Source organism: Podarcis liolepis (assembly GCF_965112155.1).
Source record: "Podarcis liolepis genome assembly, chromosome: 10".
Taxonomy (NCBI): domain Eukaryota; kingdom Metazoa; phylum Chordata; class Lepidosauria; order Squamata; family Lacertidae; genus Podarcis; species Podarcis liolepis.
The window spans coordinates 5,327,730-5,353,157 of NC_139562.1; the positions used below are offsets into that span (position 1 = coordinate 5,327,730).

At 47.4% G+C, this 25,428-nt stretch overlaps 1 protein-coding gene across 1 annotated transcript; it reads left to right on the top strand.

The window, feature by feature from the left end:
• The first annotated feature begins 530 nt into the window (after positions 1 to 530).
• TSPAN33 (tetraspanin 33) lies at positions 531 to 25,428 on the top strand. The gene is made up of 8 exons (XM_083461582.1): positions 531 to 775; positions 8,719 to 8,776; positions 12,917 to 13,044; positions 16,290 to 16,364; positions 17,301 to 17,396; positions 19,655 to 19,783; positions 22,278 to 22,439; positions 22,775 to 25,428. Exons 1-8 carry the CDS (start codon positions 668 to 670, stop codon positions 22,874 to 22,876), a joined length of 858 nt encoding a protein of 285 aa, XP_083317708.1. The 5' UTR covers positions 531 to 667; the 3' UTR covers positions 22,877 to 25,428.

Genomic DNA, 25,428 nt, shown 5'->3' on the forward strand with positions numbered 1-25,428 from the left:
GCGAATCCGATGAACCTCATTGCTAATTTCATGCCGTTCACCGCCGTTGCATATTCCTCATGTGCTTTTCATGGCGGCAGCACGGACATTTTTGCAAATAAAAAAAACCCCAACACCGTCGCCCGACCCCACCCATCTTCCCCCCCCCTCCACCTCTTTCCCCCTTTTCTTCCCAATGTCTCAACAAATGAAACTGATTTATAAAAATATTAGATGGAAAAAGAAAATAGGAGAGAGACATTGCAAACACTTTGGTAAAACGATAAAATCTTTAATAATAATAAAAATTTAAAAACCGACACACGTGTACGCATGCGCGTCTGAACCCGCGTACCCTTGACGCGCGACCCGGGGCGCGGCCCCTTTAAGAGCCTCCCTCGCTCCTCCGCTGGACTTTAAACAGGTGGCGCTTCGGGGGAAAAAACGATACACAACGTTCTAAGAACGCAGAAAGAGGCGAGTGAGCGGGAGAGAGGCCAATAGGAAGCGAGGGGGCGGCGGGCGCAGCCAATGGGCGAGGAGGGGGCGGGGCGAACCTTGCTGGGCTGCAAAAACTGGAGCTGGTGGAATTTCGGTTTAATGATCAGCCGCCGAGCCAGGATCGGTGCGGGTCCGGCCAGGATGGCCCTGCGCGACCAGCGACACCCTCGGCGATAGGGCCGCAGCCATGGCCCAGAGGCTGGTGGGGGGCTCGTCTGCCCCCCAGGGGGAAGACTTCTCCTTCGTCAGCCCCCTGGTCAAATACCTGCTCTTCTTCTTCAACATGGTTTTCTGGGTGAGCGCGGCAACGGGAGGGTTAAACTCGCACGGATCGGATCCGCTGGCCCAGCTGGTTCAGCGTTGCCTGCACTGGCTGGCAGCAGCGGCTCTGCAGGGAGGGCTTGTAGGGGGGGGGCAATTCTCGGCTCTACTCGGGAGGAGGTGGCATTGGGATCGGGGCTAAGTTGAGCCTGGAACCATCTGCATGCACAATGCAGAGGGGGAGGGGGGAGTCTCTGCGGTCTCCTTCGGGGCCTCTGAGGCACGTGCGGATGTGCACACACGTGTCTGCGCTGGTCCAGGGGTGGTGCGTCGAATGGAATGTGCGGGTTCCGTTTTCGCCTTTGAAAGATAGAGAGAGCACTATAATTGCTCTGTTGCTTCGCCTCCATTAAGAGTCTCGTGTGAACGCACTGCGGTGCCCCTGGAGTCGGTAATCTGATGTTATTGCAGTGATTTCCAAGCTTGACGGGGAATGTCTTCTCAAATTCGTGTTTACCAGGTGTCTTAATTGAGATTTGTTGTTGTTTAGTCTTGCTGGTAGCTTTGATAACACTGTCCCACCATCTCGTCCTCCATTGTCCCCTTCTCCTTGTGCCCTCCATCTTTCCCAACATCAGGGTCTTTTCCAGGGAGTCTTCTCTTCTCATGAGGGGGCCAAAGCCTTGGAGCCTCAGCTTCAGGATCTGTCCTTCCAGTGAGCACTCAGGGCTGATTTCCTTCAGAATGGAGAGGTTTGATCTTCTTGCAGTCCATGGGACTCTCAAGAGTCTCCTCCAGCACCAGAATTCAAAAGTGTCAATTCTTCGGCGATCAGCCTTCTTGATGGCCCAGCTCCCACTTCCATACATCACCACTGGGAAAACCATAGCTTTAACTATATGGACCTTTGTTGGCAAGGTGATGTCTCTGCTTTTGAAGATGCTGTCTCTGCTTTTGAAGATGCTGTCTAGGTTTGTCATTGCTTAATGGAGATACATGCTCCTTAATTGAGATACATACTGTCATTCTGAACTTGTAATAGAATTTAATGGCCTTTATGGGGTATTCCAGCCCCCATTCCACGAGTTTTCTTGGCTCTTTTTATTCTTTTTTTAAAATAATAATAATAATATCTAGTGTAATATGTTGCATTTCGACCTTATTAGCCTCCTTGAACCTTTGCCATCAAACTGTGATCAAATCTAAATGACAACAAGGTAAAGGTAAAGGGACCCCTGACCATTAGGTCCAGTCGTAGCCGACTCTGGGGTTGCGGCGCTCATCTCGCTTTATTGGCCGAGGGAGCCAGCGTACAGCTTCCAGATCATGTGGCCAGCAGGACTAAGCCGCTTCTGGCGAACCAGAGCAGCGCACGGAAACGCCATTTACCTTCACGCCAGAGCGGTACCTACTTATCTACTTGCACTTTGACGTGCTTTCAGACTGCTAGGTTGGCAGGAGCAGAGACCGAGCAACGGGAGCTCACCCCGTCGCGGGGATTCGAACCGCCGACCTTCTGATCGGCAAGTCCTAGGCTCTGTGGTTTAACCCACAGTGCCACCCGCGTCCCTATGGCAACAAATCAGGATATAAATCCAAAACTCACATGATGTGAAAAGGTTACTTTTGACCTTGAGTCAAACTCAGAGTAGACCCATTGGAATAAATGGACTTAAGCGGGCTTGCTCCGAGTTTGGCGGACGTTGCTCAAAACGACTTCTCTACCCGTTGTCATTTATTAACTTATGTCCTGTTTAATGGCCTAAAGTGGTTTGGAATGCTAAAACCATTGACACACACACAAAAAAGGCGCAATTAAACAATTCCTTCAAAACATGAAAATGAGCACCCATAATTAAATGTGCAAAAATTTCAGCCCATTAAAACAATTAACATCTTGTTCTAATTACACACCATTTCTGAGTAACTGCATGGCGCATAACTCCAGTTTTAAAAAATTGGGCTATGCGCTTTGCTCCAGATATCAAAAATTTGGAAGCGCTTCTCTCAAGTTGCACTTTTCAGTGCGATGCATTGCAGGGTGTGGTTTTTTTTCTCTAGAAAACTCTGGTTGTAGTGTCTCCATTAATTCCTATTTGAGCGCAAGCTTTTCCTCGCCTTCTGCATCTCATCCTGACCTTCCAGGCCACTTTGTCCAATTAACTGTTTCCATTAGAAGGCCTCTTTATCCTGGATTAGTTTTAATTTAAATCCTTAGTTAACCAGTTCATCTGCCTCTGTATGGGGATAGGCAATTACCGAAGCGCTTGTAATTGCTCCTGGAGGCTATAATCAGCTTTTAGGGGAGCGCGGTAATTTCGTTCAGGCTGTGGCAGCGCCTGCCGATTCCCCCTTTGCCGAAACTCTCCTCTGCTTTTATTTATTGGAATAAATAAATTTATTGGAATACATAAATAGTCCGCTCATCCGTAGCTCGCTGGCTTTCCGGCCAGAAGGTCCCCAGCACCTCCCAGTTCAAAGGCAATGGGGGCAGCTGGTGATGGGAACTGGGACCACATGGAGAGCTCCTGTCTGCTGCATGGTATTAGCTCAGCAGCCAAAATGGCGTCCTCTGGTGCGGAACTACAACTCCCATCATCCCTGCCCATTGGCAATACTGGCTGGGGCGGATGGGAGCTGTAGTCCACAAACATCTGGCATGAACCACATTGTTATTTTTGCCCGTGTGCAACTACTCCTTCCATGCACCTGTTTTAAAGTTTTGTTTTCCATCTTTAAATTTTTGCTTGTTAGAATTGTCATATCTGTTTTACGTACATCTTTGTTTCCCTAACTTGGGTCTCCATCTGATGGTGGGGTTTTTTTGGGACTACAACTCCCATCATTCCTAGCTAGCAACACCAGTGGTCAGGAATGATGGGAATTGTAGTCCAGAAAAAGCAGCTGGAGACCCAGTTTGGGGAAAACACTAATATGTGTTATAAAACCATTCTGCTCATTGTGTGTTTCTGTTCCTGTGTGAGTAGATTGAGGCTGAATCCTGACAAGATAGAAGTACTGTTTTGGGGGGACAGGAGGCAGGCAGGTGTGGAGGACTCCCTGGTCCTGAATGGGGTAACTGTGCCCCTGAAGGACCAGGTGCGCAGCCTGGGGATCATTTTGGACTCACATCTATCCATGGAGGTGCAGGTCAATTCTGTGTCCAGGGCAGCTGTCTACCAGCTCCATCTAGCACGCAGGATGAGACCCTCCCTGCCCGTGGGCTGTCTCACCAGAGTGGTTCATGCTCTAGTTATCTCTCACTTGGACTACTGCAATGCGTTCTATGTGGGGCTACCTTTGAATGTGACCCAGAAACTACAACTAATCCAGAATGTGGCAACCAGACTGGTGACTGGGGGCGGCCGCCGAGACCATATAACACCGGTCTTGAAAGACCTACATTGGCTCCTGGTACATTTCCAAGCACAATTCAAAGTGTTGGTGCTGACCTTGAAAGCCCTAAACGGCCTCGGTCCTGTATACCTGAAGGAGCATCTCCACCCCCATTGTTCAGCCCGGACACTGAGGTCCAGCTCCGAGGACCTTCTGGCGGTTCCCTCACTGCGAGAAGCCAAGTTACAGGGAACCAGGCAGAGGGCCTTCTCGGTGGTGGCACCCGCCCTGGGCGGCTTCCAACAAAATATTAAAATACAGTAATGCATCAAACATTAAAAGCTTCCCTAAACAGGGCTGCCTTCAGATGTCTTCTAAAAGTCTGGTAGTTGTTTTTCTCTTTGACACCTGGTGGGAGGGCGTTCCACAGGGCAGGTGCCACCACAGAGAAGGCCCTCTGCCTGCTTCCCTGTAACCTTGCTTCTCGCAGTGAGGGAATCACCATGAGTAGAATGTGTCCTTTTATTTAAAATGCATCTCTGGGTTATTTGTGGGGCATAGTAATTTGTTCATTATTATTTTCCCAAAATATAGTCCGCCCCCCCCCACAAGGTTTGAGGGACAGTGGCCTGGCCCCCTGCTGAAAAAAGTTTGATGACCCCTGTCTATGGTCGGTCTGTATGTTTTTCACCAGATCCACAGACAGAAAACTGGCGCAGGAGGCACGCACACTTAGAATGAAACGATTCCTTTTTAAAAATGTGAAAATTGCATCTGTATTTTTTTATTTTTTTTAAATAAAATATTTATTAAAAATTTTTGAAATATAACAGTAAAAATGAAAAAGAAAAATACAAAATAAAAACAGTTTAAAACATACATTTTTCCTTTTACTTATTTTCTTTTAACTTATTTCCCGGACCTCCTCATACCTCCCTTTTTTGTATTCCACTTCAATTTATTGGTTCAGCAAATCCTTACCATTAGATGTTAACCCATTTTAACCCTTTTTTCATATTCCCTTAAATCATTACAGCTGGAAACCCCTTAGTTGCTATCCAACATCATTCTATCATTCATTAATTTTACAATATTTCTGTAGGTAGTCTTTAAATTTCTTCCAGTCTTCTTCCACCGACTCTTCTAAAAAAAATAAAAAATTGCATCTGTATTTTTTTAACGTGGCAAAACTAGCATCGGAAAGCGACTGTTGCAGGGTCGTGTCCAAAAAATAGCCCTACAAGAATGTGCTGTCAACACAAGGATTTCTGCTCGCGCAGAGAAGTCCTGTCCCCCTTTCCCCCCTGCGTACCCCTTAAAATCTGTGCTAGGGCTTCTTCCAACCCTCCGGAGCAGATTTGGGGAGAGAGATCTCAATTGTGCAAGTAATGGATGGAAGCAGGGAACTGGATACTTCCTGCGCCAACTGAGTTCCATGATCATATATCGCCGGTGCTCGTAGGATTTCAGCCTGGTGACGCGATACGTTTGGCAAGACCTGTAGGAGGAGGGTGAAAGTGGGGCATGTTCTTGCTGTTGTCGTTTAAAAAAATGAGGAAACAACTGATGAATGCAAAGGAAGAATTCATGGCCACAAAACTGAGGAACCGTCCACAGATTGCTAGGAAGCACAGGCCACAGAGTTCTCCCACATGTCTCGCGTCTTCTAGGTACTGAAAGCAGTTTTCTGTTTGCCATGTTGCTTCCTGCAGGCAAAGGCCCATCCACAGAAAACCCAATTAGCGTTTGCTCCAATTCAGAGGTAAAAAACAGTCTTTTCCAAGGGAAAGGGGTGGGAGCAAGCGGAATTGTGGATGACCTCGGATTTGAACATGTGGCATATTTCCATTGCCACCGTATTAAGCAGTTAGTCCCTTACCTCTCTCGCCCTGATCTGGCCACAGTGATCCACACAACCGTCACCTCCAGGCTTGATTATTGTAACTTGCTCCACGCGGGGCTGCCCTTGAAGCTGACCCAGAAACTCCAGCGGGTGCAGACTGCCGCGGCGAGGCTCCTTACGGGGTCCTCACCACGGGATCACATTCACCCAGTGCTATACCAGCTGCACTGGCTCCCGGTGGAGTACAGGATCAGGTTCAAGGTGCTGGTTTTGACCTTTAAAGCCCTATGCAGCCTAAGACCCACGTACCTACGGGACCGCCTCTCCTGGTATGCCCCGCGGAGGACCTTAAGGTCCACAAATGACAACCCTTTGGAAGTCCCAAGCCACAAGGTGCTTAGATTGGTCTCAACTAGGGCCAGGGCCTTTTCAGTACTGGCCCCGACTTGGTAGAATGCTCTGTCCCAAGAGACTAGGGCCCTGCAAGACGGAGCTGTTCCGCCTGGCCTTTGGTTTGGACTCAGTCTGACCCTTATGTTTCCCTCCCCTTATGGTCTTGATCCATGGGCTACTTTTAAAAAGAGGCTGCATTTAAATTGCATTTTAACCTGTATTTTAAATTGGTTCCCTCCCCCCCCCCATTATGTTTTTACTGTAATTTTACTGGTGTTAGCCGCCCTGAGCTCGGCTCTGGCCGGGGTATAAATAAAATTGTTGTTGTTGTTTAGTCATTTAGCTGTGTCCGACTCTTCGTGACCCCCTGGACCAGAGCACGCCAGGCACTCCTGTCTTCCACTGCCTCCCGTAGTTTGGTCAGACTCATGCTGGTCTCTTCAAGAACGCTGTCCAACCATCTCGTCCTCTGTCGTCCCCTTCTCCTTGTGCCCTCCATCTTTCCCAACATCAGGGTCTTTTCCAGGGAGTCTTCTCTTCTCATGAGGTGGCCAAAATATTGGAGCCTCAGCTTCAGGATCTGTCCTTATAAATAAAATTATTATTGCTGTATTTTACCTGCATTTTAGCCAGAGATAGACAACTACCTGACATTTAAAGACATCTGAAGGCAGCCCTGTTTTTAAAAAAATGGGAAATGGAACCATAAAACAGGCACATGGAATGAGTGGTTGTGCACGAGTTGAAGTAGCAAAAGCCCACAAAGTTCTGCTATGCATGACTTAACCCTGGCTCAGCTGAATGAGGCTGTAAGAAGAAAAGGAAAGCAGTTTGTGCCAAGGGTTTTTCCTTCCTTCTCTCTCTTTCTCTTTCTCTTTCTCTTTCTCCACCCCTCTTTTCTTTCCTGTCCTCCTCCTTCAAAGAGAACTCTCCCCCCCCCCCCAGGTGTCAATACAATTGCAGGAGCTAATTGCAGCCACTTAAGCACCAATGCTTTCAAATCCCACGCTTTTCAGTGCCAGGAGGGAAAAAAGGTGACTCTTGACAAATGATCCCTTTGCTGCTGCAAGGAAGGAGGAAAGGATTTCTGACAAGGGCAGGCTGCATTTTGGTTGCCAGAGTGATGCTATTCAGCAGCTGGTACCTGGTGAGCAGGGAGGGTAGGCAAACTGAGGCCCAGGGGCCGGATGCAGCCCAATCGCCTTCTAAATCTGGCCTGAGGTCCGGGAATCAGTGTGTTTTTACATGAGTGTTGTTGTTGTTGTTTTTGTTTAGTCGTTTAGTCGTGTCCGACTCTTCGTGACCCCCTGGACCAGAGCACGCCAGGCACTCCTGTCTTCCACTGCCTCCCGCAGTTTGGTCAAACTCATGCTGGTCTCTTCGAGAACACTGTCCCACCATCTCGTCCTCCATTGTCCCCTTCTCCTTGTGCCCTCCATCTTTCCCAACATCAGGGTCTTTTCCAGGGAGTCTTCTCTTCTCCTGAGGTGGCCAAAGTCTTGGAGCCTCAGCTTCAGGATCTGTCCTTCCAGTGAGCACTCAGGGCTGATTTCCTTCAGAATGGAGAGGTTTGCTCTTCTTGCAGTCCATGGGACTCTCAAGAGTCTCCTCCTGCACCAGAACTCAAAAGCATCAATTCTTCGGCCTTCTTTATGGTCCAGCTCTCACTTCCATACATCACTACTGGGAAAACCACAGCTTGAACTATATGGACCTTTGTTGGCAAGGTGATGTCTCTGCTTTTTAAGATGCTGTCTAGGTTTGTCATCGCCTTTCTCCCAAGAAGCAGGCGTCTTTTAATTTCGTGACTGCTCTCACTGCCTCCATTTCTTCCCCTTCCGTTTGCCAGGAGGTGATAGGCCCAGTGGCCATGATCTTAGTTTTTTTGATGTTGAGCTTCACACCATAATTTGCGCTCTTCTCTTACATGAGTAGAATGTGTGTTTTTTAAAAAATGCATCTCTGGGTTACTTGTGGGGCTTGCCTGGTGTTTTTACATGAGTAGAATGTGTGCTTTTGTTTAATAATAATTTATTATTTATACCCCGCCCATCTGGCTGGGTTTCCCCAGCCACTCTGGGCAGCTTCCAACAAAGTATTAAAATACAGTAGTCCATTAAACATTAAAAGCTTCCCTAAACAGGGCTGCCTTCAGATGTCTTCTAAAAGTCTGTTAGTTGTTGTTCTCTTTGACATCTGTTGGGAGGGCGTTCCACAGGGCGGGCGCCACCACCGAGAAGGCCCTCTGCCTGGTTCCCTGTAGCTTTGCTTCTCGCAGGGAGGGAACCGCCAGAAGGCCCTCGGAGCTCGACCTCAGTGTCCAGGCAGAACGATAGGGGTGGAGACGCTCTTCTTAAGCCTCTGGCCAGGCGCTCTTGACACTCTGGGCTTTTTTGTCTTGGCAGGTGATCTCCATGGCGATGGTGGCAGTGGGAGTCTATGCCCGCTTGATGAAGCACGCAGGTAAGGAGCACAAGCAGTGTGCCAAGCAAGGGCTCAAGGACTTGAAACTGTTGGGCCATGCTTCCTGAAGTGGGTGGCAGTAAGAAACAGGTGGGCACTGGAGGTCAGCCCTTCGAGTGTGTCGTTTGCTTACTTGAAACACCTTCCTCGCTTCGTTTTTCAAGCTTTACAGTCATACCTCATGTTACATTTGCTTCCTGATATGTTTTTTTGTGTCCCACGGTGACCTGGAAGTACCGGAAAGGGTTACTTCCGGGTTTCGCCACTCACACATGCGCAGATGCGCAAAATGATGTCATGCGCAGAAGCAGAGAATCGCAACCCGTGCGTGCACAGATGTGGGTTGCGTTCCTTTCAGGTTGTGAACGGGGCTCCGGAACGGATCCCGTTTGCAACCAGAGGTACTACTGTATCGTTCTTTTCACTTTCAAAGCTATTTCCTTTGTACAGTGGTACCTCGGGTTAAGAACTTAATTCATTCTGGAGGTCCATTCTTAACCTGAAACTGTTCATAACCTGAGGTACCACTTTAGCTAATGGGGCCTCCTGCTGCCGCCAGAGCACAATTTCTGTTCTCATCCTGAAGCAAAGTTCTTAATCCGAGGTACTATTTCTGGGTTAGCGGAGTCTGTAACCTGAAGCATATGTAACCTGAGGTACTGTACCACTGTATTTATGATTCCAAGTTTTCCCCAAATAACCAGTTATAGCTATTGGTAATAGCTATTGATTTTCCCCTAAACTAGTCACCCTATGCCTGTGATCGATGAAAGTTGGTGGGTGTTTAGTAAGTATTGTTGTACGTTGGACCTCGTTCCACTTCTTTCTTTTTTTATTGCTTTTTATTAATTTTTTCACAAACAAAAATAAAACAATCTTTTACAGTCATCATTTTATGTCATCTTATTTACACTGTGTATATTCACGCCCAGACTTCCTTCTTTGTTGTACGTTGGATCTCAAACGCATTGGCTCCCAAACAATCAAAACCCAGAAGTGAGTGTTCCCGTTTTTGACATTTTTTTTTAAAGCCGAACGTCCGATGTGGCTTCCACAGCTTCCCATTGGCTGCAGGAGCTTCCTGCAGCCAATCAAAAGCCACGCTTTGGTTTCCAAACGTTTTGGAAGTCAAACAGACTTCCAGAACGGATTCCGTTCGACTTCCAAGGTACGACTGTAGTACTTTTCATCGACATGAATGCACGGAAATGTTCTCCTTGCAATATCTAGCCTCACTGGAACAAGTTCATCCATTTTGTCGAGTTAATTAAACTACATACTTTTAATTAGATTTTGAATCATTGTTATGTTTTCCTCAGTGGGCCATGCAAACTGCTATTCTGAATAATGCTTTTTATACCGTAGGGTAGCAGGCACTGGGCATGAGTTTATGGAACCAAGCAGACAATAGCCCAGTAAGAACTGGGACCTGCTGTTTTAGTGCATTTTCTGTTTTTCAAGGCTGCGAACACCCCATAAATTTAATAACAGTTGGTTCCCCCCCACCCCCAAGAATCCCGGGAACTTTAGTTTGCTAAAGGTGCTGGACATGCTAGCTCTGTGAGGGAGTAAACTTCCTTTTTCAGCTCAGCAGAGGAGTGAAACTAGCTCACTCATGCGAGGAAAGCTGGAAAATGACCACCTTGGGATTTAAATTGTGGCTGCACCCCTGAAATTCCTCCTGCATTTTCCCCAAGCGGTCGGCGTTCTTGCCTCAAAAAGCAGACTCAATAAACACACAAGACGTAACCGGCTGTACGTTTGAAAAAATCAGATATACTATTCATTGTATTGAATTGTAGATTTCAACAGAAGTAGCTCATAAAGTTCAATGGAAAAAGTAGAAGACCCAGTGGATCAGTTCATTCTCTAATCAATTTATGTATAAGGTTCATATATGTGAAAGTGTCTATTCCACCTGTCTGTTCATAAAGTCCAACAATCCACACGAAAGTTTGTTAGAGTTCCACTGAACCCTTCCACAGAGTCTAAGACGAGGATTTCCGGAATATCAGCCTTGTTTCGCTATCCTAGGCTTCATCAGTAGTACAAGCTCATATATGATATCACAGGACAAGTGGATCTTATAGCATAGCAGTAGCTACTACTACTACAGTGGTACCTCTGGATGCGAACAGGATCCGTTCCGGAGCCCCGTTCACATCCTGAAAGGAATGTAAGACGCGACGGCGTGTGCGCGGGTCATGTTTCGCTGCTTCCGCGCATACGCGTGATGTCATTTTGAGCGCCTGCACATGCGCAAGCGGCGAAATCCAGAAGTAACACGTTCCGTTACTTCCGGGTCACTGCAGAGCGCAACCCGAAAACGCTCAACCTGAAGCGTATTCATCCCGAGGTATGACTGTACTGTGAAAGGGATCCACTGGGTCTTCGTTTATGAGCTACTTCTGTTGAAATCTACAATTCAAGGCAAGAGAAACCGATGGACTATGCAGAACTGGCAAAACTGACACATAAACTGCGGGACAAGGATAACTATGACTTCAAAGAGGAATGGGAACCTTTTGCAAAGTACAGTACCTAAAGACGCAACAAAGTGAACTGGACTCCTTGGCAGGCTTTGAATAAACACTCACAATTTTTTAAATTGATAATAATTACAGTGGTGCCCCGCAAGACGAATGCCTCGCAAGACGGAAAACCCGCTAGACGAAAGGGTTTTCCGTTTTGGAGGTGCTTCGCAAAACGAATTTCCTATGGGCTTGCTTCGCAAGACGAAAATGTCTTGCGAGTTCCTGCGGGGTTTTTTTCCTCCCCCCCCCTTTTCCCCAAGCCGCTAAGCCGCTTAACAGCTGATCCGCTAAGCCACTAAGCCGCTAAGCCGCTTAGCAGCTGATCCACTAAGCTGCTAAACCGCTTATCATCTGATCCACTAAGCCCGCTAAACCGCTAATAGCGCTAAGCCGCTAAGCCGCTAATGGGCTTGCTTCGCAAGACGAAAAAACCGCAAGACAAAGAGACTCACGGAACAGATTCTTTTCGTCTTGCGAGGCACCACTGTAGTTATATACATTAAGGACTTATACAGTTCTGTAACATGCAGAGAATAGCATTTATAGAGAAATCAGAGATTGGAACTGAGGGAAGTCGCGGGGGGGTGTTTATGCGGGGGGGAAATGAGGGGAAAAATTAAGGATGATATGTTTTAAGATACAGTGGTACCTCGGGTTAAGTATTTAATTCATTCCGGAGGTCTGTACTTAACCTGAAACTTTTCTTAACCTGAAGCACCGCTTTAGCTAATTGGGCCTCCCGCTGCCGCCACCACACAATTTCTGTTCTCAACCTGAAGCAAAGTTCTTAACCTGAACTATTTCTGGGTTAGCAGAGTCTGTAACCTGAAGCGTATGTAACCTGAAGTGTATGTAACCCGAGGTACCACTGTAATATGTTTTGTTGAATTACTTAATAAAAAAGTTATATATATATATACAGTGGTGCCCCGCAAGACGAATGCCTCGCAAGACGGAAAACTCGCTAGACGAAAGAGTTTTCTGTTTTGGAGGTGCTTCGCAAAACGAATCTCCTATGGGCTTGCTTCGCAAGACGACAATGTCTTGCGAGTTCCTGCTGGTTTTTTTCCCCTCCCACCCTTTTTCTAAGCCGCTAAACCGCTTATCAGCTGATCCGATCAGCAGATAAGCCGCTAAAAGTCGCTAATAGCGCCAATCCGCTAATCCGTCAATGGGCTTGCTTCGCAAGACGAACAAACCGCTAGACGAAGAGAATCACAGAACGGATTCTTTTCGTCTTGCGAGGCACCACTGTATAAAATCTACAACACAATGAATAGTATATCTTATTTTTCCAAACGTACAGCCAATTACGTCTTGTGTGTTTATTGAATATGGTTCACGTCACCAGAGCTTTGTTGCTGTTTTGCTCAAAAAAGCAGACAGTTAATGCTGCCTTTTGGCCATTCCCACCTTTAAATGAAAAGAAGCACAAAACACTGTTGTTGAGGACAGAGTCATAAGAGGTGGAAGGGAACCCTTAGGGTCATCTAGTCCAACCCGCTGCAACAGATAGGTGCGCTTAGCCATAGCTAGCAGGGAGAAGCTGTTGGGAATGGACGGAAATCCCTGTGTTTGACTCTGTGATCTTCCTTTCCCGCTGCAGAAGCAGCCATGGCTTGCCTCGCCGTGGACCCGGCCATCCTGCTGATCGTCGTCGGCATCCTGATGTTTTTCATCACGTTCTGCGGCTGCATCGGCTCCCTGCGCGAGAACATCTGCTTGCTGCAAACGGTGAGAACCTCTGGGCACCGTCCTGGGCAAAGGCAGGGTAGCGCTGGCATCAGACACTTCCTGGGCATCCTTAAGCGAAGGGAGCCCTTGCCACTGGAAGTGTGCGCTTGGAATAGGAATGATAATAATAATAATAATAATAATAATAATAATAATAATAATAATAATAATAATTAATAATTTATTATTTGTACACCGCCCATCTGGCTGGGCTTCCCCAGCCACTCTGGGTGGCTTCCAACAAAAGATTAAAAATACATTAAAATGTCACACATTAAAAACTTCCCTGAACAGGGCTGCTTTTAGATGTCTTCTAAACGTCAGGTAGTTGTTTATCTCTTTGACATCTGGTGGGAGGGCGTTCCACAAGGCGGGTGCCACCACCGAGAAGGCCCTCTGCCTGGTTCCCTGTGATTTTTGGCCGTCTTGGTTAATATGGATGGGTCTCCCACAATGGTTGTCCCCCCCCCAATTGCTCACTACAGAATGTTACCTGACAGGGGTCCGGGATTTATCATGAAATATCTCTCCAGTCTTAGAATGTAAAACCCATTGGAGCCTTGGCCCAGTATACCAGCCCGGACACTGAGGTCCAACAGTTTGCATCTCATTGATGATGATGATGATGATAATAATAATAATAATAATAATAATAATAATAATAATAATAATAATTAATTGTCAGGGAACTGACATCAGAGGCACGGGAGAAGGAGAGGGTCTCTGATTCTGCAGGAGAAGGTCCCAGCGCTAGGGGGAGACTCAGCTGGGAAGAAGGGGAAGGGAATAAGTGTAACACCAGGGATCCAGGAGAGCAACGGGACAGGGAGGTGCAGGGGCTCCAGGACTCTTCGTTGGAAGTTAGTGAGGAGAGCCCAGGCACCCCGCTGCCCACGCCCACCCTGCGCAGGAGACTCCTGCGCAGTGAGAGGCGGAGACGATTGGGCGTCAAACAGCTCTTATGTTGGCAGCGCTTTAAGAAACGCCCACAGACAGATTCTACGAGTGACTAAGGGCAGCCACGCTGAGATGGGCTGTGCAGTCCGGAGGGTTTAACCAGGCAATCTAATGCTCAAACGGAGCAGGATTACGCACGAGTAACTCCCAACCACTACAATAATAATAACAACAACAACAATAACAATAATAATTAATTTATACCCCGCCCATCTGGCTGGGCTTCCCCAGCCACTCTGGGCGGCTTCCAACAAAGTATTAAAATACAGTGGTCCGTTAAATGCTTCCCTAAAGAGGGCTGCCTTCAGGTGTCTTCTAAAAGTCAGGTAGTTCTTTATCTCTTTGACATCTGGTGGGAGGGCGTTCCACAGGGCGGGCGCCACCACCGAGAAGGCCCTTTGCCTGGTTCCCTGCAACCTCACTTTTCGCAGTGAGGGAACCGCCAGAAGGCCCTCGGTGCTGGACCTCAGTGTCCGGGTAGAACGATGGGGGTGGAGACGCTCCTTCAGGGATACAGGGCCGTTTAGGGCTTTCAAGGTCAGCACCAACACTTTGAATTGTGCTCGGAAACGGACTGGGAGCCAATGTAGGTCTTTCAAGACTGGTGTTATGTGGTCTTGGCAGCCGTTCCCAGTCACCAGTCCAGCTGCCACATTCTGGATTAGTTGTAGTTTCCTGGTCACCTTCAAAGGTAGCCCCACGTAGAGCACCTTCATTCATTCATTCATTCATTCATTCACTGCATTCATATCCCACCATCCTTCAAGGAACTCAAGACGGCAAACATAGTTCTCCTTCTCCCCATATTATTCTCACAACCGCCCTGTGAGGTAGGCTAGATCGGAGAGTGAGTGACTGGCCACCCAGTAAACTTAATGGTTTGAAGAGGATTTGAACTCTGCTCTCCCAACGCTCCAACCCAGCGTTTCTCCAACTGGGGTCCCCATCCATGGTTGGACTACAGCACCCATCATCCCCAACCCCTGATCCTGCTAACTAGGGATAATGGGAGTTGTAGTCCAGCAATGGTGGGGTCCCCAGTTGAAGGAGCACTGCTCTAACCACTACACTGCCTTGGCTCTCGTTAGCCAAAAGAGTAGGGGAAGTTGGAGAGGCTCACCCAATAATAATAATAGTAATAATAATAATAATTTATTATTTATACTTATTTATACCCTGCCCATCTGGCTGGGTTGCCCAGCCACTCTGGGTGGCTCCCAACAGAATATTATTATTTTTTTAATGAAATTTTTTATTAAGTTTTAACAATGCACAATATAAAAGGAAAAATACAAAGACAAAGACAAGAAAAATATAAAAACACCACATACATACTACAAAATACAACAACACAAACATTAAACACAAAAATACAAAAATGCATACATTAAAAAACTAATAATAGAAAAGAAAAAGCACATATAGAAAAAACACAAAAATTCCCTCTTTCTTGATTTTATATCTTAAATTCACATATTTTCCTGACTTCCTCACATCCCCCATTCTTGTATCCCTTTTAAAAGTTGGTTCAGCAAATTCATAGCCCTTAGTTTATCTATTGTTAGTTTAATCTTAAATTTTCCAGCCACTCTGGGTGGCTCCCAACAGAATATTAAAAACAAAAGAACAGTGGCAAGAGAAGTTGATGGATTATGTGGAACTGGCTAAACTAACGTACAAATTGCGTGAGAAGGACAACTGTGACTACAAAGAAGAATGGGAACTTTTTACAAAATACTTAAAGAAGCATCAAAACGAATTGGACTCCTTGGCAGGTTTTGAATAAATGTACACAAATTTATTTGTTAATATAATAGACGGACAATTCAGAGATCTTTACGTTTTAATAACATGCAGAGAATAATATGTGTTAATAAATCAGAAAGAGAAACTGAGGGAAGTTGTAGGGGGGAGGGAGGGGGAGATGAGAGGGGGGGAAATTGGGGGGGAAATACAGTTGTTGGAATAATTTGATATTTGAAAATAATAAAAATATTAAAAAATATTAAAAACACGATAAAACATCAAATATTAAAAACTTCCCTAACAGGGCTGCCTTCAGACATCTTCTAAAAGTCAGACAGTTGTTTGTTTCCTTGACATCTGCTGGGAGGGCGTTCCACAGGGCGGGAGCCACCACCGAGAAGGCCCTGTGCCTGGTTCCCTGTAACTTGGCTTCTCCCAGGGAGGGAACGGCCAGAAGGCCCTCGGAGCTGGCCCCACCCCCTTGAGCATTAAGCTGCCATTGGCTCTGTGGCCCTTCACTTACGAGATTCTCTCCCCTGCAGTTCTCTATCTGCCTGACGGTCATCTTCCTGCTGCAGCTGGCCTCGGGCGTCCTGGGGTTCGTCTTCTCCGACAAGGTACAGAGGCGATTGTTCTGGGTGGGGGAGAGTGGAAAGGTGGCTTGGAAGGTTTTGTGTGGCGCTGAAGTTTTTTATTATTATTATTATTATTATTATTATTATTATTATTATGAAGTGGGCAGTGTTGTTCCCTGGAATGTCCCTAAGCTTCTCCTTTGGAGATGGGTGTTCAGGGGGTGGGGAACGGGACTTGACATGTTCAGGGTTAGAATGAAAAACAGTGGTACAATCATACCTCGGGTTACAGACACTTCAGGTTGCGTTTTTTCATGTAAAGGGACCCCTGACCATTAGGTCCAGTCATGGCCGACTCTGGGGTTGTGGCGCTCATCTCGCTTTACTGGCTGAGGGAGCCGACGTACAGCTTCCGGGTCATGTGGCCAGCATGACTAAGCCGCTTCTGGCGAACCAGAGCATCGCACGGAAACGCCGTTTACCTTCCCGCTGGAGCGGTACCTATTTATCTACTTGCACTTTGACGTGCTTTCGAGCTGCTAGGTTGGCAGGAGCAGGGACCGAGCAACAGGAGCTCACCCCGTCGTGGGGATTTGAACCAACGACCTTCTGATTGGAAAGTCCTAGGCTCTGTGGTTAAACCCACAGCGCCACCCGCGTCCCATCAAAACACTACTAAACCTTAGGTAAAGGTAAAGGGACCCCTGACCATTAGGTCCAGTCGTGGCCGACTCTGGGGTTGTAGCGCTCATCTCGCTTTACTGGCCGAGGGAGCCGGCGTACAGCTTCCGGGTCATGTGGCCAGCAGGACTAAGCCGCTTCTGGCGAACCAGAGCAGCGCATGGAAACACTGTTTACCTTCCCGCCAGAGTGGTACCTATTTATCTACTTGCACTTTGATGTACTTTCGAACTGCTAAGTTGGCAGGAGCTGGGACAGAGCAACTCCCTCCATAGCCTTGTTCCGATTTCCTTACAGGCTCGTGGGAAAGTGAGCGAGATTGTAAACAACGCCATTGTGCACTACCGGGACGACTTGGACCTCCAGAACCTCATTGACTTTGGCCAGAAAGAGGTGAGTTTTGGTTTATAAACTGCAAGCCCTTGCTCTGCTTCCAGGTGGTTGCAAGTTGTGGTTGCACACAGCGCTGGATTTATGTATAAGCTAAAGAAGCTCTAGCTTAGGGCCCCACTCTCTTGGGGCCCCCCAAAAAATTAAAGGGGAAAAAACTGGATGTACATTTCCAAAATATAAGATAAAAAACCAAATACGATAAAAGCTACGTACAGCAACAGTGTTTTGTGTTGTGTTGGCTCCTGTGATGTAAGTCATGGGCCCCGCCTGCTAGCCGGCTCCCTAAAATATCACTGGTTTGCTATTATTATTTCATGTTATAGCAAGTTTCTAGAGACTAGATTATGAGTCTTTGTAAATTGTCTTTCTAAAGGAACTTTTGCTGTTGCCAAATGCCCATGTGTTTGCATTATGTAATGGGAATTGGGGGTTGCTCGTGCGTAAGTTGCCGCCACTCTCGGTGAGGTTGCCTGGATAAACCTTTCCCTGGCTGGACAGTCCTGATTCCGCGTCTGTCTCAGTCACTGGCAGAATCCGTCAGTGGGCGTTTCCTGAACTTCTTCCAACATAAAAGTTCCTTGACGGATAGTCTCTGCCTAGCCTCCCTGCGCGGAAGTCTTCTGCGCTGGGTGGGTGTGGGCAGTGGAGGACCAATGCTCTCCCCGCTGGTCTCTGGCGAAGAGTCCTGGAGCCATCCCTCCGAAGCCCGCCTCTGCCCCCTTTCTCCCTGGTGTAACGCTGATTTCCTTCCCCGGTCACTGAGTCCCCTCCTTTCCTGCTGGGACCTTCTCTGGGATCGCTTGGGAGCCCTTCCTCCACTCCTGACTGTGATGGCAGTTCCCTGACACATTATTAAGTTTGTTATGAATAAAAAACCATTTTTAGTTAGAGCTTAATAATTATTTCACTATTAATAGACTTCTTAATTGTATCTCACTGTCCCAGGGGTCCTAGTGCTGCAAAGTAGGTTTTCAGGGCTGACCTATCCTGAAAATGTGCTTTTCAAATGTGTGGGGGTCCTTATGTGTGTGGCACTGATTGGCTGGCCTCCGTGACATCACAGAAGTGCGCAGGAAAGCATCTCAGTTCTCGAAAGAAATGTTTGTCAAAATAAAAGCAATTCCTGAGCAAAATGGCTCCAAATTCCCCGCGCTCAGTCTTTTCACGGGAGGCACCTCAAACCTTTAATGAGTCCTCTTCTACTATTCTATTTTATTTTTAAAAAATTAAATTTGCATGCCGCCCTTCCAACTGTAGATTATGGTTCACAACATAGAGAAGCAAGATACAAAAAAACCCCGTTAGCGGGCAAGCTTGTAATAACGAGAAGCAATGGAATAACTTGAGAGAATAACTTCTCGAGGACGTGGGTACTTCGGAAGATGTGGAAACATTGAATGATAAAATCACATGGGCCCAAAACACAAGAGCTCTTTTGCAATCGAATGTCACAGTTTTATTATTTGCACGACTAAAAATGCGCACAGAGGACTCTACATACTACAGTGCTACCTTGGTTCTCAAATGCCTTAGTTCCCAAACACCTTGGTCCCAAACTCCGAAAACCTGGAAGTAAGTGTTTTGGTTTTTGAACGTTTCTCGGAAGCCGAACATCTGAAGCGGCTATCGGCTATTATTTCCGGGGCGCCTGCACCAATCAGAAGTTGCGCCTTGGTTTTTGAACATTTTGGAATTCAAACAGACTTCCAGAATGGATTCAGTTTGGCGCTTTTGCTATTTATTTTGCATTTTTGTGACTTTTTCGGTTAATTTGTTTTTGTGATTGTGTGAAACCCAGTTCAGTTACAGACTGCTTGATTTTGCGGTTGCGGAAATGGATAAAAGCCCCCCCATCTAAACAGTGACTACCATCAGTCTGGAACGGATTAATCCATTTTGCATTACTTTCTATGGGAAAGTGTGCCTTGGTTTTGGAACGCTTTGGTTTTGGAACGGACTTCCGGAACGGATTAAGTTTGAGAACCAAGGTACCACTGTATAGAACTTTTTGGCTAACTTAAAACTGTTCTGTTGCCCTCTGCACAAAAAGATAAGAACTGTTATTTGGCTGTTGCTTTGTATGTATTGCCTAAACACCAGTTTCTGCGTTTGAGTGGGATGTTTCGCTATATATCTATATGAAAGATTTCAAAATATTTTATGTTTGAAAAGGGAAGGGGAGGCGTTGGGGACCCTTTCCGACGCCTGCTTCCGTCCAGCTCCTCTGCCTTAACTCCTTCTCTTCCTTCCCTTTGCAGTTCAGCTGCTGTGGTGGCGTCTCCTATAAAGACTGGTCGCAAAATCTGTATTTCAACTGCACGGCCCACAACCCCAGCTGGGAACGCTGCTCTGTGCCTTATTCCTGTTGCCTGCAAACTGACGACCAGGTATATCATAGAGCCACACATCCGATCCATTTGGAAACACGGTAGAAAGAGAATCTTCAGAAGCAGAAGGAATATAACACTACTACTACTAGTAGGGACGCGGGTGGCGTTGTGGGTTAAACCACAGAACCTAGGACTTGCCGATCGGAAGGTCGGCGGTTCGAATCCCCACGACGGGGTGAGCTTCTGTTGCTCGGTCCCTGCTCCTGCCAACCTAGCAGTTCGAAAGCACGTCAAAGTGCAAGTAGATAAATAGGTACCGCTCCGGCGGGAAGGTAAACGGCTTTTCCGTGCGCTGCTCTGGTTTCGCCAGAAGCGGCTTAGTCATGGTGGCCACATGACCCGGAAGCTGTACGCCGGCTGCCTTGGCCGATAAAGCGAAATGAGCGGCGCAACCCCAGAGTCGGTCACGACCGGACCTAATGGTCAGGGGTCCCTTTACCTTTTACTACTACTTCTACTACTACTAATAATAATAATGATAATAATTTATCTGGCAGTTCCCTCCCTGCGAGAAGTGAGGTTACAGGGAACCAGGCAGAGGGCCTTCTCAGTGGTGGCGCCCACCCTGTGGAACACCCTCCCATCAGATGTCAAGGAAATAAACAAGTACCTGACTTTTAGAAGACACCTGAAGGCAGCCCTCTTTAGGGAAGTTTTTAATGTTTGGTGTTTTATCGTGTTTTTAATATTCTGTTGGAAGCCGCCCAGAGTGGCTGTGGAAACCCAGCCGGATGGGCAGGGTGTAAATAAATTATTATTACCATCATCATCATCAAAATCATTTGGCTTTGACTGATTGGATTAGACTTTAACTAATTTTCCTGTTCATTCAAAGTCTTCCAATGTCCTATTTCATCTGTGTACAAAACAATTCAAGACTAATCATAAATGCTATGCTTTTCTTTTCATGCATACAATGCATACAGTAAGAGCTGTTTGACAGTGGAATTGGCTGCCAAGGAGTGTGGTGGAGTCTCCTTTTTTGGAGGTCTTTAAGCAGAGGCTTGACAACCATATGTCAGGAGTGCTCTGATGGTGTTTCCTGCTTGGCAGGGGGTTGGACTCGATGGCCCTTGTGGTCTATTCCAACTCTATGATTCTAGGATTCTATGACCACGACAGATTCTAACAGTTTATTCTTTTCAGTGTTCTGGAGCCACCATTCGCTGCAGACAGTACCTAAAAGCAGCTAGTTCTGTAACGTAAAAGGCAGGGACAGGCCCTTTTAGTTCAGCTAGGCCAGTGACGCAAAAGAAAACTGAATCATCAAACGATACAATTTTTTTTGTTATTTAGTTGTGTCTGCCTCTTCGTGACCCCCTGGACCAGGGTACGCCAGGCACTCCTGTCTTCCACTGCCTCCCGCAGTTTGGTCAAACTCATGCTGGTAGCCTCGAGAACACTGTCCCACCATCTCGTCCTCTGTCGTCCCCTTCTCCTTGTGCCCTCCATCTTTCCCAACATCAGGGTCTTTTCTAGGGAGTCTTCTCTTCTCATGAGGTGGCCAAAGTCTTGGAGCCTCAGCTTCAGGATCTGTCCTTCCAGTGAGCACTCAGGGCTGATTTCCTTCAGAATGGAGAGGTTTGATCTTCTTGCAGTCCATGGGACTCTCAAGAGTCTCCTCCAGACCAGAATTCAAAAGCATCAATTCTTCGGCAATCAGCCTTCTTTATGGTCCAGTATATCTGAAGGAGCATCTCCACCCCCATCATTCTACCTGGACACTGAGGTCCAGCTCCGAGGGCCTTCTGGCGGTTCCCTCGCTGCGAAAAGCAAAGCTACAGGGAACCTGGCAGAGGGCCTTCTCGGTGGTGGCGCCCGCCCTGTGGAATGTCCTCCCATCAGATGTCAAAGCGATAAACAACTACCTGACATTCAGAAGACATCTGAAGGCAGCCCTCTTTAGGGAAGCTTTTAATGTTTGACGCATTACTGCATTTTATTATTTTGTTAGAAGCCATCCAGAGTGGCTGGGGAAGCCCAGCCAGATGGGCAGGGTATAAATAATATATTATTATTATTATTATTATTATTATTATTATTATTATTATTATTATCATCATCATCATCATCATCATCATCATCATCATCATTATGGTCCAGCTCTCACTTCCATACATCACTACTGGGAAAACCATAGCTTTAACTATATGGACCTTTGTCGGCAAGGTGGTGTCTCTGTTTTTTAAGATGCTGTCTAGGTTTGCCATTGCTTAATTGAGATACATGCTCCTTAACTGAGATATATACTGTCATTCTGAACTTTGTAATGGAATTTAATGGCTTTTATGGGGTATTCCACCCCCCTCCACGATTTTTAATATGCTGTCTAGGTTTGTCATTGCTTTTCTCCCAAGAAGCAGGCACCTTTTAATTTTGTTTTAATTAAAATTAAATTAAGTTTGTTTTAATTCAATTTAATTAATTTAATTTAATCTCGATACAATTTTATGAAGTTATTATTTTCTCCAACACGCTTCTTCCCATGCAGTCGGTCATCAACACCATGTGTGGCCAAGGGATGCAGGCCTTCAGCTACCTGGAGGCCAGCGAGTTCATCTATACCAACGGCTGCATTGACAAGCTGGTGAACTGGATTCACAGCAACCTCTTCCTCCTGGGCGGAGTAGCGCTGGGATTGGCCATTCCCCAGGTAATTGGCTTGCCCCCTCCTCGTGGGTGTTGTTTCAGGGTGGCCCTGGGGGCCCCTGGACCCTACAGTCTGCAGGCAATGCTTGGGAGCTGCTTCCACCATGGTGGGGCACCGGCTGGCGTTGCCCCATGGCAGGGCCTTTTCGGTGGTGGCTCCCCATTTGTGGAATGCCCTCCATTTGCGAGGGCATTGCACCAGGGATGCAAAGCTTGCCCACCAGGTTTGTTTACAGCCTGGCAAGTGTCCACCGCCACCCAGAAGCTCCGTTTAAAGCCGTCTCCCTTTTTGCCACGCTCACAGTCCTGTTCCGTCTGTGTTTTGTTTCCCTCTTGCAGCTGGTCGGGATCCTGCTCTCCCAGGTGCTTGTCAACCAGATCAGAGACCAGATTAAACTGTTGCTTTACAACCAGCAACACCGAGCCGACCTTTGGTACTGAAAGGACTTCCTTGCGGGGAAATAAGAAACAAGAAATGTATTATTTGTGGCCTTCCCTATGACCAAACCCGTGCCCGTCTCCCTGGGATCTAAGATGGCGCCCACAGGAAGTGACCTCATTCCACTTGACTGGATTGCCTAAGCCATTCCAGGCGGGTCTTTTGAAAACAGCTCCTTCCTGCAAGGAATATCTTGAAGGAACCTTGTTAGCCCTAGAAGAGAAATGAGCACCTCCCATCTTTGAAACTCTGCAGGAAGCTTGAAAACATGCTCTTCCCCCCCAAGATGCGAAGGTTTTTTATTTTAAAGAGTTCCAGCAGAGGACAGGAAGGTAAAGAGTCGGTGCTGTCAGCAGACGAATCTCCACCTGCATTTTCCTTCTCATGGCTTGAGATGGGAGCCGCTGGATTTGAACTCTGGGCCGGAGCTGGCCATGGTTCTTGGCTACTTCGTTGGGATGCAAAGTTGGGGCAGGCAGGTTGGGGCGTTGACCTAGGGCCTACTTGCCTCCTGCTCCCTCCAACTGGGGAGGAAAGGTGCCTTCTCAAATCCTCAACCTGTCCTTGCCAACGATGCGCCAACTTTGTAATATATCAGGAATGTGTTCCTGCCCCCACCAACTCCCCTGGTTTAACTTTCTTAAAGGGAACAGGAGACAGGCAAGACCGAAGTATCTTTGAGAGGTGGGGTGCCCTCACTCTGATCAAGCCCCCCGGTGCTTGTGAAAAGCAGAACCCTTTTTGCCCTGACCCGGAAAAATGAAAAGCATCCACTGCCTCGATAAGGTCCCATAAAGGTAAAGGGGCCCCTGACCATTAGGTCCAGTCGTGGCCGACTCTGGGGTTGTGGCGCTCATCTCGCTTTATTGGCCAAGGCAGCCGGCGTACAGCTTCCGGGTCATGAGGCCAGCATGACCAAGCCGCTTCTGGCGAACCAGAGCAGCACACCGAAACGGCGTTTACCTTCCTGCCGGAGCGGTACCTATTTATCTACTTGCACTTTGTGGTGCTTTCAAACTGCTAGGTAGGCATGAGCTGGGACTGAGCAACAGGAGCTCACCCCGTTGTGGGGATTCGAACCGCTGACCTTCTGATCGGCAAGTCCTAGGCTCTGTGGTTTAACCCGCAGCGCCACCTGCGGTCCCCTAAGGTCCTCAACAAAATGGAAATGCTGTGGGGTTTTCCTGGCCCCAACCTGATCCAGCAATGGGGGGTCGGAGCGTCAGTCACACCTCATGTTACGTTTGCTTCAGGTTGAGCATTTTCAGGTTGCGTCCTGCGGCGGCCTGGAAGCACCAGAACGGGTTACTTCCGGGTTTCGCCGCTCGCGCATGCGCAGACATGCAAAGTGACGTCACGTGCATGCACAGAAGCGGACAATCATGACCCGCGCATGTGCAGGCGTGGGTTGCGTTCTTTACAGGTTGCTAATGGGCCTCTGGAACGGATCCCGTTTGCAACCAGAGGTACCACTGTACAGTCATACCTCGGGTTAGATGTGCTTCAGGTTGACCGTTTTCAAGTTGCACTCTGCGGCGACCCGAAAATAATGGAGCGCGTTACTTCCGAGTTTCGCCGCTCGCGCATGCGCAGATGCTCAAAATGATGTCATGCACGGAAGCAGCAAAACGCGGCACACGCAGACGCGCAGTCACGTCTTACGTTTTACTCAGGATGCGAACGGGGCTCCGGAACGGATCCCGTTCGCATCCAGAGGTACCACTGTACCTGGAAACGAAGACCCTCCCCAAACTGCAGCTGAGCCACAGAGGGAATGGAAGAGGGCATCTTGGAGTGGAGGAAAACCTGAACCTTAAATGGAGGCAACATGAATGTAACAGACCAATGGGTAAGAGAGGTCTAAGATGACCAAGAGATGCCTCATCAGAAGCAGGGAAACAGCGGAACGGCCTTCGCTAGGACCAAACCCTTGCCCGTCTCCCTGGGATCCAAGATGGCTCCCCACAGGAAGTGACCTCGTGCCGTAAACTCCGGTAAAACCTACCTTGCCGTTGCCATGTTGTCTGTAGTGTCCTCTTCAGGGCGAAGGTTGGATGGCCACAGGTTTAGCATCTCCCATCGCCCCATGGCCGCCCCGTCCCTCACGGGTCAAGGAAGGGGCAACGTCTGAAGCCGGGAGCCTCGCCCACTTGGCTGAAACTCCCGGCACAATGTCAAAATTGGCAAGGGCGGTTTTCAAAATGGCGGAGGCGCCTTCGTAGGTAGAAAATTGGAGGGTTGGGAAATGGTTCCTCAACCTGGGAGGGGCCTTAGGAATTTATTTATTTTATTTAACAACATTCAACACTGCCAGACTGTTTGAAAAACAACAAGCTCTAAGCGGTTTACAAAACCACAAAATAAAACATTGCCATATATATATATATATATATATATATATATATATATATATATTCTCACAAGATTGAGCTGAAACCTTTTAAACAACTATTTCAGCAAACCTGGGTACATCGTTTAGCTGTGTATACTTGTTTCTAAATTCTGTTTTTTCATCTGTACGTTACTAATAAATTATTTTTCTGTTTTATTTACA